At 43.1% G+C, this 15,971-nt stretch overlaps 1 protein-coding gene across 1 annotated transcript; it reads left to right on the top strand.

Moving 5' to 3' along the window:
* Positions 1–199: 199 nt before the first annotated feature.
* NDUFA7 (NADH:ubiquinone oxidoreductase subunit A7) lies at positions 200–15,293 on the top strand. The gene is made up of 4 exons (XM_083179391.1): positions 200–443; positions 5,472–5,521; positions 13,597–13,746; positions 15,111–15,293. Exons 1-4 carry the CDS (start codon positions 393–395, stop codon positions 15,205–15,207), a joined length of 348 nt encoding a protein of 115 aa, XP_083035517.1. The 5' UTR covers positions 200–392; the 3' UTR covers positions 15,208–15,293.
* The last annotated feature ends 678 nt before the right edge of the window (positions 15,294–15,971 follow it).

Here is a 15,971-nt window from a genome sequence, read left to right as displayed (position 1 = left end):
TCGTCATGAGGAACTGTCCTCCTCTTTTCCGGCTTCGAAGCTATGGTTGCGGCGAGATCCCATTCGGTTGACAGTCGACACAACCTTTGAGTTATCCCATACGAGAAAGGTGGCGTAAGATGAAAAGAGCAAGAAGAGATACTTGTTGTTACGTAATATGGCAATAACTATTTATTGAGTATTTCGTGAGTTACCAGTTGTTTTTTGTTTTGATTTTACGAGCAGCGACAGCCATTTTTGTGAAGACCGCACGTATACCTGTAAAAGTGTTGCAGTATCAGGGTTTTTCTGTAGGTGCCATTTTCGAACCCGGCACTAGGTGCTCTTGTGAATTTCCTTTTGCTTCAGTGTGCTGCTGCTGGCTGCCTCCGCCGCTGCCCTTGACAGCCGAGATGGCTACCGCAACCCGATTTATCCAGTGGCTGAGGAACTTTGCATCTGGGGTAACGTTATGCTCGTCTTGTGTGACATTGTTATTCTAAAATTATCATCTTTAATAATCGTAAATGCTTCTGTCATTTGCACTCTGTTGATCTAAAATGAAATTTTTAATTGTTTTGTAAACTTTGGAGTAATAACTGTTTGTGTCTGCAATACAACCCCAACTAATATGCTGGAGGTACTAAAAAAGGATAATTGGGTTAATTTCCTGCAAGACACAAGGGGGGGGGTATTGTTTTTTTCCCCTTTTTTCATGCCTATTATCCATTTTATCACAACTGGTGATACACAGGTGAGATATATTGCTCCTGCGACCAGCGATTTAGAATGGGGCTGAAAACAGGAGCGCGCACCTGGCGATTCATCGCCGGGGCACACTCCCATCACTGGCAATATGGTCGCCAGCGACCATATTCCCAGCAATTTCAGCCCCTATCACCCCCGTGTGTACACAGCTTAAGTGTGATATTCAACTTCCCTGTCTTTTCAATCATTTTCAATGGGCTTCCTATTCAAATGTTTGGTGATCATTTTCACACTTTTAAATAGACTTTTAAACTTGGTAATTTTCTCTTTTTATTCACCTGCGCTTCATGTGGTAATAAGTGGTTTTTTTTTTTAATTGAATTTTTTATTTAATATGTTTATTTTTTAAGAGGTTAAGGATACACTTAAAAAAATACAATAAAGTATAGGCACACATCCCCCCCCCCCCCCCCCCAAATAGAGTATACCCACTCTGGCATAACGGGAATGGGTCATTAGGTTGATCAAATTAAGGTCGACATGCATTGGGTTGTCTACTGAATGTCAACAGTGCTTAGGTCGACACTTGGTAAACATAGACATGGGTGAGGTTGACAGGGGCAGAAGTTCTACACAAGCATTAGGTCAACGATGGGAAGGTCAAAAGGTCAACATGAGGTTTTCACTTGTTTTGTCCCAAATGTCCACACAGTCGACATGAAGCACCGAAAAAGTGTACTATTTCCCCTCGCATGGCTGGCTTTGCTCGCCATGCTTTGGGCTCGGCACACTATTATATTCTCCCTCCACACTCCAGTGGTTGGTAGGACATGAAATACCACCTGTCGGCTAAAAACTCATGTCGACATTTTGACTGTTGACCTAATGCTTGTGTTGACATTTTCCATGTGTCAACCTAAGCTCTGTCCACCTTCAGTGGTTGTCACAATGCATGTCACCTAATGACTGTATACCGAAAAACACCCCCCCCCCCCCCACCCCAACTCCTTCAGCGGTGGCAGGCTCTGGCTCCCTGCACAGCGGCTCGTCTTCTCTCCTGTTGCCAGCAGGCTGCAGCACACGTCCTCTGCTCTTCATCTTCCGCGGCAGCTCCTTGAATGTGGCATTTGCCTGCTCGCGCATCTGCTTTTCAGAACCACGGTGCAGGACACATCAGGGTGTAGTCAGGTGATGGCCATGTGAGTTAATAGGGGGTGGGTGCTGTTATAACGGAGACAAACTTGTACAGCCGGCAGAGGTCATGGTAAACTTGCGGGCATATAATTAGGGGCAGTCTATGGGAAGCAATAGGGAAAAGGCAAATAATAATAAAAATAAAATACTTACCTTACACCTGGAAAACCTTGTAAGCCTCTATTCAACAGGGGCAACACTTTTCATGTAGGACACTGCCCTGCATGTCCTATCCCACAAGATGCAGTACTGCAGCTAAATAGATTAGAAGGGTGGGGCTAAACATGGTGGGTGGAAAAAAATAGGGAATTTAAAAAAGGGGGATTAAATGGCATGCAAATAAAATATATGCAGTCAGTGATATTAAAAAAAAAAAAGGTAAAATGGGTTTGAGATTAAAAAAGGGGAGTAAATGGGTGTGATAATTTAGACCAACTACAGTAAATCAGATTAGAATTCTAACGAAAAAAACATTTGAATTCGCACACCCGACCATCACTGCAAAAGATGTCAGATGCGTGACTTTGAAACGTGTCACCCTCTATCCCATTTTGTCTGCCCCGTACCTTTTAGAATGTAAGTTCTAACGAGCAGGGCCCTCTCTCCTCATGTGCTTTTCTTAGAATATATCTCTGCCACTGTTATAATTGCATCAGTGTCTGCTGCTGCAACTGTCTCTATTATTTACCATGTACTTGTCCTAATTTGCATTTGTACTGTAAATCACAATCTTTCTTGTATTGTTCTTTGCTCATCTATGTATTGTCAGGCGCTGCAGAACCTTTGTGGCGCCATATAAATAAACAATAATAATAAACTATGAAAAAATTGATACCCAAAACTAAATATTTGAATACGCCCCTAGATGTCACTTTTTAACTTTATTTATCATTTTACGGTCTAAAAATAAACATATAACCTCAAATTATATGTACAGCAGACCCCTAAATGACTTAAAATGTTCTTATAATCTGTGTTGTTTTATATTTATAACATTTTATATGTATGTATAACATTGATTTGGGTGTAATAGTGTACTTTATTAAATTTACAAGGGTAGATTTTCTGCCTTTATATACAGGTAGAATCTCCCGTATCCGAAGATCTCTTATCTGAAATATTCAAAAAACCTTGTTTTTTTAGAATATTTGGGATTTTTATTTTCCCTTGCCCCTTTATTTTCAGACTTACTAAGTACCCTGATGGCCATGTCACCTTCAGGCTCTTCTTCAGTGGTCCCAGGAGTGCATTGCACGGGCGTGCAGACGGGCCGGTGATGTCACGGCGCGCGCTGCAAACTTGTGCAATGCACCACTGGGACCGCTGAAGAAGATCCTGAAGGCTGCCGGGGGATGCAGAGGATGCCGTGGGACCAGGTAAGTATGTCAAAAAACATAAAAATCATTATCCAAAATGCTCGTGGTCCCAAGCATTTCGGATAAGGCATATTCAACCTGTACAAGGCTGAAGTTGTCTTCTTATTCGGCCAGCTTCTTATTCAGAAAATTCAGTTTTGCAAGGGTTAAATATAAAGTGCGTTAGCCAAAATTGGATAGTATTATTATTTATTAAAGGTTGTTTATATAGCACGCACACACATTCTGCAGTGCTTAACAGAGAATATTTGAACATTCACATCAGGCCCTGCCCCAGTGGAGCTTACAATCTATATTCCCTACCACATGTACACGCACACACATTCATTCTAGGGTTCATTTTGTTGGGAGCCATATTTTTGGATTGTAGGAGGAAACCAGAGTACCCAGAGCAAACCCGCGTAAGCACAGGGAGAATATAAAAACTCTGCACAAGTAGCGCCATGGTGGGAATTGAACCCATGACATCAGTGCTGTGAGTCAGTAACGCTAACCATTACACCATCCGTGCTGGATATTCAAAATCGAACCAAACCTGAATCGCACCGTGTGTGTCCACACCTTTACACCATATTATAATTTACCATTTTGAATAAGGAGCTGTACTTTTACAATCACTTTAAAACTGTTGGAAAACCTAATAACCAACTCGCACACAGAAGTCCGGACGGGAGGGGCATGGGGCAGCAGGCTGGGGAATTTGCCTATGGGAACGCCCAGCAGACAGCGACACTCCAGACAGGAAAGAGGAACTGCATGGGTTTTCAAAGATGGCGAGTGCTAGAATGAACACTATGTATGTGCTATATAAAAAACTGTTAATAAATAAATGTAAGGGGTAAAATTGAGTGATGTAATGTGAATAACAGACACTACTGTACAATGTAATATAAAGTGGTACTATTCTGTGACCATGCCCCTGTCCTGCATAGCCATGTAAGTCGGTCCACCAATTCTCTTTTTGGCACAATGCACCAATATGCCTAGTTACAGCTTTGCTCCAGTCCCGTCTCCTCTGTGTGTCTCAAGTCCCAACACCCTGCAACACCCTCGGGACTTTACCCCCATTTCTCCAGTACAACCCTCTCTTCATCTCTCCATGTGATACAATTAGTATCCCATGGTCAGGATGCCAACAATCAGTATACCCACACCAGCTTGCCGACTGCACCACATCATTGAAACATCAAGATGCCAATGCTTTAATACAAGACACTTGGCATCTAGATCGGTAAATATTAGGGTCGGGTATGGGGGGGGGGGGGGTTGGGTTTAGACACTAGTGGGGGGACTATGCAAAATTGATTCTCCTTAACAAGTATTTGAGATTTAAAAAAATCCTGCCTTCCTTAAGATTTCCTCTTTAAGGAACAAAACATGTAGGGTTTAGTGCCCTTTCTATCTGACTTGGTTGAAGTCCTTGTCATTGAACTCACATCCTGTATTTAGACTTGAGTCCCACCCCCAAAACATACCATTACTGTATGCAAATATTCCAAAGATGGAGAATACTGAAATTCAAAAACGTGTATGCTAAAAGTTGGGGCTGATTGGCAAGGGATCCGGACAACGAGTCTACAGCAAAAAGGTAGACAACCATTAGGTCGACATTCAAAAAGGTAGACACAAGCATTAGGTCGACAGTCAAAAGGTCAACATGGAATTTTTCACTTTTCTTGAGCCGACAGGCGGTATTTCATGCCCTACCATCCACTAGGGGGTGGTGGGTGAGTAAAATAGTGTGCCCAAAGCATTGCGAGGGGATGCAGTGCCCTTCAAACTATATCTGTGTCGACATTCCGGTAAAAAAAAAACCAGTGAAAACCCCATGTCAAGTTAATGCGTGTATCAATCTTTTTGCTTCTCGACCTAAGGGTGTTGACCTAATGGTTGTCTTCCTTTTCGCAGTAGACCCTTTGTTTCAGTTCCGATCGGTAACATCTTCAAATAGCATAAAAGTATTATAAACTAAATCTGTAGGGTTATCAGTATTTTTTGTGCTCATATTAATTTCATAAAAAAAATATATATATATATATATATATATATATATATATATATATATATATATATATATATATATATATATATATATATATATATATATATATATGCCAGTATGTAACTATGCAGTGTTATGTACTTCTTTGACATTATTAAAGTTGTGCTGGAAGACCTGTGTATTTATTTATTTTTTTCCTACATTATTTACAGCATAATCTTCAAGCAAAATTACAGCTACGCTATAAAGAGATCTCAAGCAGGTAAGAACTGACCACAGAAAGTAATATTTATTTATTAATTTAGTAATGCATGCAGTTTACATCTGACCGTGGGATGCAGTTAGAATCCTGACGCCGAAATCCCGACCCTTTCTCCCTCCGTGGGTGTCCACGACACCCATAGAGGGAGAATAAATTAGTTTCCCCCCTCTTGTCGGGATTCTGGCGTCGGGATTTTGACCGCTGGGATTCCGACTGCCGGGATTTCGTACCAATCCCCTGACCGTGCACTTAATTCTATGGTTGATCAGGGATAGCTTCACTTGATCGTATGTTTCAGATTTTTGACCAAATCTAGCACAAACTTTTCCCTAATTGGCTAGATCCTATGCATCGATTTATTCTCTACTTGGTTTTAAGTAATTATAAACTAAGTTTTCTTCTGTATTGTGTACTCCTGCCCTGTAGAATTATTATGAGCAAGTCTAAAATTGAATATTTTCCAAATGCTACGAACACCATGTTATCTCTAGTACACTCAGTTTTGATACCTTCTTTAATACGTACCACTATGGGGGGTATCCAATATCTGCTGATATTTCTGTACTTGGCAATATCGTTGTTTTTTGCCTAGAATAGATTGAATTAACAATTGACCTATTCAATGTTTTTCGTCTGGGATTGACTATGTCCTGGCCGATATTTCTATCAGAAATATTGGCTAGGATTAAATACCCTCTAAATATAGAAAAGGTATCTTACATGCAGTATCTCAGTTGCTGTGGACCTACACATTCAGCATGCTGTTAGGGCATGCTTTAATTGCGGCATGTCATCCATAATGTATATTGTCTAGTGAGAAAACTGATAAAAAAATGTATTCATGGAAATAAGCACAGGCTTTAACACTGGGACATGCCAAAGCCGGCCCCCTGAGTGAGGGGACACTTCAGAGCTGTGCCAAAAACCATTCACCTAAAGGCGGCATCTCTGGGTACATACATTGGGCAAGTCTGCCCTAGACTTTAAAGGGGATATTTTTAAAAATTCAAACCAACCTGTCATTGTTTGTAAATATGTGCCACCCCATCTGTTTTGGAACTACACATCCAAGGAATCCCTGCCACGGTTCTAGCATGCCTTAACTACTAAAGTACTGCATGTCACCTGCCTTTGCCTTACACGGTCATACTATTACATGAAATTATACTGGGAATATGGGAAAAGAGCACTGGGTGTGTCTATAGCGCTAGGGTGAGTGACAAACTATAAGGTATGTATTTCAGCAGCCACCAAGGGGAGGCATGCCAGCCTCCAAAAGTAAACTACAGAACCAAGAACCAATTGGCGCTTAACTATACAATTGAATTAATAAAAAACACATTTATTAATGTAACAAAATACAATCAAATACAGTGACTTTATTATTTTTTTGGAAGGTAAGCAAATTAAATGCTGATTATTTTTCATTTACCTTATTAACACCACAAAGAAATACATTTTTCTTGTTTTGATATTACTCCACTTTTCAAAAAATGCAATAAGCAGAATTCTGTACATTTTTCACTTCATAAAAAAGAACTCTGCATTTAAAAATAACACTGACATCACTGTCAAGGCCTGAGTTATTCACTTTGCAATAGGATGACTGCTGTCATACTTCATCTTCCTCTCAAAGGACTGTTGGATGTTCAATTGCTTAGTGAGAGTAGTGGTGTTGCAACTTCCTCTCCGGGATGATGAAAGACTCCCAGCAGCAGTAGGTGTAGCACTGTAGGATCCTCCGAAGGAATCCAGTGTGGGAGAGGAGTCAGTCATGCCAGTGGCATGGCCATAAGGACTACTTCTGATTCTAATTGAGGAGTAGGTGGTGTGGATTGCAGGTGCTTGGATAAAACTGGAGGACACAGGGATTTAGGTGTCACTGGACTTCTTACACTCTTAACCAAAGTTTAAACTTAATTGTGACTTACGATGAACACTGCAGGTGAGGTATAATGGAGAATGTTCCGAGGTGGTTAACATCCTCACCCATACTAATTACAGCTTTACATAGGCTACATATGTCAAGACAGTTGTTGTCCGGATTGGAATAGAAATAAGTCCAGACCTATGATGTGGAGGTCTTTTGCCCAGGCATGACAATGGGCTTTTTTACCACACAGACTTGCCCGGTGCCTGATTTAAACAAACCACATCACCAGCAGAATTCCCCTCGTCAACTTCCTCCATTAGCGCCAGCTAAATCAATATCCTCATCCTGGTGAACTTCAAAAGTGACATCTTCAGTGTCAATATCAGCAACTTGACTTTGGGTGCTCCTTCCAGCACTTGCAGAGGGCGTGCAAATGGTGAAAGGAGAGGAGGATGTTTCTGTATGTGCCATGCATGGGGGAAGGAGAGAGGAGGCTTTATTCTTTTGGCACACATAGGGCAGAGCACCCCTACAGCTCATGGGTGGAACCCCTTTAATTAAATGGAGGGAACACACAGGGCAACCCCCCCCCCCCCCCATGGCACATGGGTGCACTGGAACCCCTTTAATTATTGTTTATCGAACTTAAATGGTGCAAACACAGGGCAGAACACTCCTATAGCACAAAGGAGAACCCCTGCATTTATTTGGAGCACACAGTGCAGTGCCCTTTTACTACAAGGGTCAGCACAGGACAATGGCACCCTCCTTTAGCGCATGGCAGACACCCTTTTTTCTTAAAAGGGCACAGCAGGACCCACTTATGTGGCAGACAGGGCAGCAATACAGCCCCAGCACTGGCAGCATAGGACAATACAGGATTTTTTTTATAATACTACAGCCCTAGCAGCAAATATAAATGACTTGTTCAGGCTGGCAGAACAGGACACCACACAGGACTACACTCCACACCACCCTTCGCTCAGATTGGTCCTGCTCCATTTCTAAAGCTGAAATGAAGATGGTCGTTGAGCCGCTTGGACTTATATAAGGTCCGGATCTCGTGAGAATCCAACAGCGGGATGATGCCATTGTGCCTTGTTCCGGGATCCAAGTTTGGCAGGAACAACAGAGCTGCCCTCTGATCTCTCCTTGGATCGAGAAATTCAGGGGGGTTTGGATCTCCGAGATCCCAGCGCGGTCATCCCTAGTTTCTTGAAATAAAAACAATTTCTAAGTACATTTCAATACTGGTTAGTTTTATAAAAAGACATTGTTTTTTATATTGAGACAGTCTTACAATTTGAAAAATATTGAGAAAGTAATGACAATTATAAAAACTGCATGACCGTAATATACACACAGAAATGTATATAAATGACTGGGTCTGTTGTTGTATTAAAGCTGTGTGTTCTTATTCAACAGTGGACCTACATCTGTAATCTCACTCTAGCTCTTTTTTGCATGGTGCTGTGCCCTGCCCATTTTTTTTACTTGTTAATCCACCCTGCCCTTCAAATTGATTTAATGTGCAACATTCTTCCACCCCCACTATGCTGAGAGTGGTGGGGGACGGGATGCAGCTGGGAGAGCTGACAAGTTGCTCAAGTCAGAGGTGTGTTAGCTCTTTTTAGCCGCATCCCCTACCCCACCACGCTGACACATTGTTCACTTCTGCTAAGAGTGGCATGTCAGCTATTCCAGGTGGCTCCCACCACTGCTTCTAATCATGGGGAGGAGGATGCCTGCTTGGTTGGCAGCCCCCTGCCCTAAAAATAAATAAATAAGCTATAGTTAACACTACTCCCTTCTCTCCAAAGAAATAGTAAAATAAAGTCAAATACGCAAATCAAAGTTAGAGGTAATTGATAGCATCCAGATGGTATTGGCAATAATTGTATGATGATTATCAGAAAGAATCCTTTGTGAAGTCTTTAAAGCTGGCCATACACTAGTGCAAATGGCGTCTTTTCATCCTTTCATCTTCGTCCAGCAGGGGACACTGCCGTCTGGTAGACTATTGGGGATAGAGCTGGTGTACTGAGGAGTCGGCACCCCCCCCCCCCCCCCACACTCCCCCCAGACCTCACCTCAGTCTTAGAAAAAGTGCCTGAGGTCGGTCTCCTGGGCAATAACTAGTGTTCACTCGAATTTAGGGCAGGGTGCTGACCACGGGGAGGGCACATTTTTCAGTCAGGAAGGCAAATTTTAACTTTAAATGGCAAAATTATGCGAGATAGATGAGATATTATATATCTATCTCTATCTTATTCTGGCAGCACAATACCGACTACCTACAGTATACTAAACTGGCTGTGGTAAGTCACACGCTGGAATGCCCATTCCATATTATGCCACACACTGTGATGCTCATTACACATTATGCCAAACATTGATGCCCATTATACATCATGCCACACACCGTGATGCCCAAAATTACACCATAATGCCTATTACATGACACACACCCATATATATACCACATGGCATCATTCCTATTACACGTTATGCCAGGGCTCAACAAACTTATTAAAAATTAGGACAATAGGGACCGTGTGCGCCGAAGGCTCGCGGCAAAAATGTATGCCGCAATGCTTATTATACTGTACATCGCACACCAATTACATAGTAAACTACATGCCCGTAACATATTATGCCACACACTCTAATGTCCATTACATGTTATACCAAACACCATAATGCCCATTATGTTATCCCAAGCACTAGGTAATGCCCATTACATATACCATACAGATTAATGGCTATTGCATATTATGCCATATAAGTGCTGCCTACCTACATGTTAATTACCAGGGCCTTCATGCTCGATGCCAGGGCCTTCAGAACCCCAACACATCAAGAATGTTTAGGGGGACATCAGTAAAACCCCAGATTATCAACACTTTTGGGGGGAGTGAACACCCATGCCCCTACCACCCAACATGACAAAATCTTTTTGGGGGATGCACCAATGATCCCCCATAATGTCAATACTTTTTTGGGTGCATATCAATATGTTTTGGGGTAGGGGTGCTTAAACGCAAAAACGTGTAAAATTATTCTACAACCCCCTACCCCAAACATGTCAGCACTTTGAGGAGCACCTATAAACACATGCATGTCAGCCCAGTAATTACTTTGGAGATTATCTGTGACCCCACCAAGTTAGGGGTCTGCAGTAAGTTCTAAAGGTCCGTTACCCCAGAACCTCCCCCCAGACCCCTGTGCCAGAGTGAGATACTGCAGCAAGCCCTAGGAGCCGACTCCTCTCGGTGTGCCTGCTGCCAGCCGGGGCCCTGACTTCTCCTCGTCCACCTTATTGTTAGTTGAGTGACCCCAGCTATGGGAGTGGAGGTTTGCCCATCCGTGAGGCAGGGTACTCACGATTCCCACGCAGTAGCGTGTCAATGGAGCCCCCACCGGGTGCTGGTTCCACTCGGCTTCTCCTGTGGTGCCGCTAACAGCATGGAGGGATGTGGGGAGAGAGAGGTGTTGATGCCCGGCGCCACCGCTCCAAGTCCTGCTCACAGCGGTCAGGTGCAGCTGCTGCTCTCCCTGAGCTCCCGTCCCGTCCTTACTCACTGCCATCCCCGGATGATGATGTCACCGGGTCTCCCGTGTGCAGGTGCTGTCTGTCCTTGTTGTACTATTTACACCGCTTTTAGGCTCATTTGAGCCTCCTCAAAAGTTAAATCTCAGAGCGGCTATTAACTGTGCAGAGCGCAGGGCGGCTGAAAAAGGGCAGGGCGGAAGTCGCCGGCTTGTAAAGGGGCAGGGCGCAGTGCCCTGTGAAAGAAGCCTAGCGGGAACACTAAATAGCTCCTGAGGGAGCTTAGGTCCTGTAAGAGAGGTCTGCCTGCGCCAAGGATGCCTGGAGAGGGCTGGTCGTCACCGCTTGCGGTGCACCTCCAGTACCTTAGCCACCGGAGTTTTACTCCAGGGACCCGCCACAGCTGCTTACGGCTACCGTTACGGGTCCACCGGCATGTCACCCCGCACTCCAGAGCCAACGTAACTACAAGCCGGGGCAACGGAGGGAGCACTGGCAGGGCCTGTCCCTGCAGACTGCATTTTCACAAACGCTGCCATTGACGCGTGGCGGAGGAGAGGGGTGTGGCCTTTCTTACTCAAGTCCTTTTGCGCTGACGCTGAGGCGTGGGGTGATGATTGGGGGGGCGGAGTCAGTCTCTCTTTCTCTGCTGATGGCGCCATCTTGACAGGACCCCCACAGGCTGCTCCCCCTGTATATTAAAAACGGGACCCCCACAGGCTGCTCCCCCTGTTTATTAAAAACGGGACCCCCCACAGGCTGCTCCCCCTGTATAATAATAACGGGACCGCCACAGGCTGCTCCCCTTGTATAATAATAACGGGACCCCCCACAGGCTGCTCCCCCTGTATAATAATAACGGGACCCCCACAGGCTGCTCCCCCTGTATAATAATAATGGGACCCCCACAGACTGCTCCCCCTGTATAATAATAACGGGACCCCCACAGGCTGCTCCCCCTGTATAATAATAATGGGACCCCCACAGGCTGCACCCCCTGTATAATAATAACGGGCCCCCCACAGGCTGCTCCCCCTGTATAATAATAACGGGACCCCCACAGGCTGCTCCCCCCTGTATAATAACTGGACCCTACAGGTGGCTCTGACTGTACAGTTCCTCTTACCTGATCTTGACGCCGGACCGAGATGGGCTGCAGCATGGGGAAGCTGAAGGGGATCTAGTCTCACTCTCTACCCAGGTGGAACACACAAGCCAGAAGTAAGGTAGAACGGCCTGTAGCGGCCTCCTTCACTAGACATGTCCTCAGTGCAGGAGGCCGACGGCCATGTTTCTGGAGACCAGTCAGAGAACAAAGGTGGCCTGCACACAAATCGATTGAGCGGCCCGGGGGGCACATGGCACATGGCTTGGTTTATTAAAGTTGTCAAATAACCTCTTTTTATAAAACTAGTTTATTTTCTCTTGACTGTATTTTAACTTCTGTGTGAAGAACAATTTTGCTTATGATAACGAATGAGAGCTTTTATTATGTCAATTTTTCTTAGTATCTACAGGCATTTGATATGCCTTAGTAGCGATCTTAAGGTGCCCACGCACCACAGTGATTGATTTTATTTTATTTATTTTTGTTGTACAATACTTGGCTGATATTAACTGCAAATTGCAAACTAAAAGGATCCGGTGCGCAATCCTGTGGCTCTTTAGCTAGATCATTTTGTCTTACCTTCTGCAGGGAAGTTCAGATGATGCAGCTAAATATCTGTGGGACTCAAGTATTCAGGTCTTCGTGCATTTTGGTAGTTGGTGCGCTCAGCGCTGAGGTGTTTGGGCACGTTCAGATGCTCAGTTATTCGGCACTTGGGCACATTCATGAGGTTGGCAGTAGGTGCACTTGGGTGCGTTCGCCTATTCAGGTGTTCAGGCTTGTTTGGGCGAGTTCGGGAACTCAGGGTTTCAGGTGTTTGGTATAGTCACACATTCAGGTGTTTTGGCACGTGTGCATACTCGGTAGAGTTTGGGTGCTTGGGCACAGTTGGGTATTTGGCAGTTAGGGTGTTCAGGCTTGTTCGGACACGCTTGGCTGCTAGGGTGTTCGGCATGCTGAAGCGCTCAGGTATTGGGGCACTCAGGCATGTTGGGGCGCTCAAGTGTTTGGGTGTCTGTGCTTTTAGGTGATCGACGATGGGGGGGGGGTAGCAGGATTCTGTAGGGCGATCTTTTTTTTGTAATTTTATTTTTCCTATTAAATAGTGTCATGTTTGCAAAATGAAGCACAAGCATCTTCATTTAAAATGATATGTCGGCATGTCTATAGTCAGCTGTATCTGCATACAGATTGCTACGTTGCAATGTTTTCCTTGAAAATGGTGTAACATCCATTACTTATGCAGACACAGCAGCAGTTACATACTGAATACAGACATGCCGCATATTTTAATTAGAAGCTGCAATAAGACTAATGGTAAAAAGACGGGTGGGGCTCCAGAGGCACATGGAGCTCACGGATTATGTATAATGCGACTTGTATCGTTTGAAGAATAGATGTATGTAGACAGATTTGTATGTGTGGAAAGCAGTCATTGCTGTTTAACATAAAGACTAGCATCATAAATAATATAAAATTAAGTGTTATTTATTGGTTTTCAGTGAAAGAAATTTTGTGATCACATATTATAATTTTACTTTTAGGACTCAACCACCTCCAATTCTTCCAGTGGGTCCAAGTCATAAGTTTGCTAATAACTATTACTGTACACGAGATGGACGTAAAGCAAATGTGCCTCCTACTATCGTTATTGCACCACAAAAGAAAATAACTTCTGGGGAAAATTCCATCCTGTAAGTAATATAATATACATACTTCTGTCACAATGGAATATGATGTGTGTCGTAGGTATCCTGGGCACTTTAAGTTTACCGCAAAATTAATATTACTGATATATTTATACGGAGGGGGGGATATGCAGAGTGTGGGCAGTACTACTCACAGACTACAAATTCTGGCGCTTATATCGAAAAATAGTATCACAATTAAAGAACGGTCAATTTAAAATGACTGAGTCAGCTGCTGCTGCAGGTGTTAATGTGAGTTGGCTTGGGCTCACAGAAAAAAGACACAACATTCTGGGGTAAAACACCATGCGCTGCTAGCTGACTGTGAGATTTCAGGAGAATACCACTGAACAAAATGAACACTGGACACACCATGGTGTGTTCAGTGGTATTCTCCTGAAATCTCACAGTCAGCTAGCAGCGCATGGTGTTTTACCCCAGAATTTTGTGATCTATTTATACAGCACTTTTTCTCCCAGAAATGTTGCCCATGCACTTATGCGATCGGATGTGATGCTGCATCACAATGCAAGATCACATCCGATCGCATTTTAAGTGCTTTATATATATATATATATGTGTGTGTGTGTGTGCTGATGTTCTGTGTGTGTGACCACGCCTGTCCTCTTCATATGAATATAGAATTTTATATGCAGATATAGTTAGGATATAGGCATGTTGCATCATTTTAATCAGCATAAGCTGCTTATGCATCCTATTAGCATCAATTTGCAAATAACATGTATTTTAATGGCAAAAGTCACTACTGAGTCATACCAAAAGACTGTTAACATGACAGGAGGAGGATGTACATTGACACATCTGTATAGACATGCCACATTTCATTTTAAACAGCAGACTCTGCATGTGTGTTTTATTTGCATATCAATGATAAGATAGGAAGATGAATGTTCAGGAAAAAAAGACATCATTTTCAGAAAGAAGCTAAGTTATAATTTGAAATGCACAGATTTTACACTTATCACTAGACCTCCTGACTTTTCAGAGTCAGGCTGATTTGGTTTTAGGAAATTCACAGAAAATAGAGGATTGTTCATTTACAAATGGCAACCTGACCAATGTCATCTCGGAAACATTCTTTATGGCTTGGAAACCTTGGTTATATGGTGTTCCTCTTGTAACGAATATGCGCCCCCTGTTATAGTTTAAGCTTACTTTTGGCATACAGTATGAGGTACTTTGAACAGTTACTAGCTTTTGTTCCCACATGTTTGGCAGATTCTCCCTCACCCAGATCACTTACATGAACAAACTTGTATTCTTTAACATATTCATGGTCGCTGTAATTGTCACTTACTGTATGTTATGATGTTTTATGTTATTTGTTATTTATGTATTTATTTTTGCAGTTCTGATGTGATGGTTGCAAATTCATTGAAACAGCCAGTGACACCTGGAATTTCTCCTTCTGAGTTGAAATTGTCAAGTGATCAGCCTTACCTATAAAGACCTGAAGAAAGAAATATTTAGCATTGCTAAGTATATGTACAATAAACACATTATGAAAATAAAACTCCTTTTGAAATACACTACTTAAATTGTATTTTTGTTATTCTGTTTAGTACTGTGTGTATGAATGTATACAATAGGTGTAGCTGTGCTTTCCATCATAAATTCTAATTTTAAGATTAGATTTTGAATTTATGGAAATGTGTTTTTTGGGAGGGAAAGGTCAAAATAAACAGTTTGCCCATGTTATAATTAAAAATAAAATAGGGATATTTTGGGAACTATATAATCTTAAACTATGGGGTCATTTCATTCACCTTGCAGACAAGGACTGATTTGAAGCCTTTACCACTATAATGCGAATCTGTCACAATAAACCAAACAAAAACTTATAACCAAGGTATTGTGACTAGGTTTGCAACCTAACCGCCTGTGTCACACAGTCACCAGACTAGACCAATTCCTCGGACATCTGCCGTGAGACAAAGAAACATACACAAGACAAGTCAGCATGCGATTAGGCCTGCACCCTTACCGCCTCCATGACTCAGCATGCGATTAGGCCTGCACCCTTACCGCCTCCTTGTCTCAGGACAAGAGCTATGGCTCCAGCTGGCGCTGTGAGAATACCAACGGCAGATTGTAATGAAAGTTGCGACTTCCACCACAATGTGTGGGGAAGCCGCAGGTACTCATAGAAGCTGGACACAGGCAAGCTCTCACACATTGGAAGCAGGGGTTCTCTGACACAGGCAGGTTCT

This window comes from Crinia signifera, chromosome 1, assembly GCF_055691185.1.
Source record: "Crinia signifera chromosome 1, ASM5569118v1, whole genome shotgun sequence".
Taxonomy (NCBI): Eukaryota; Metazoa; Chordata; class Amphibia; order Anura; family Myobatrachidae; genus Crinia; species Crinia signifera.
Note: the sequence above shows the minus strand (reverse complement) of the source record. Positions and strands in the feature narration are given on the sequence as shown.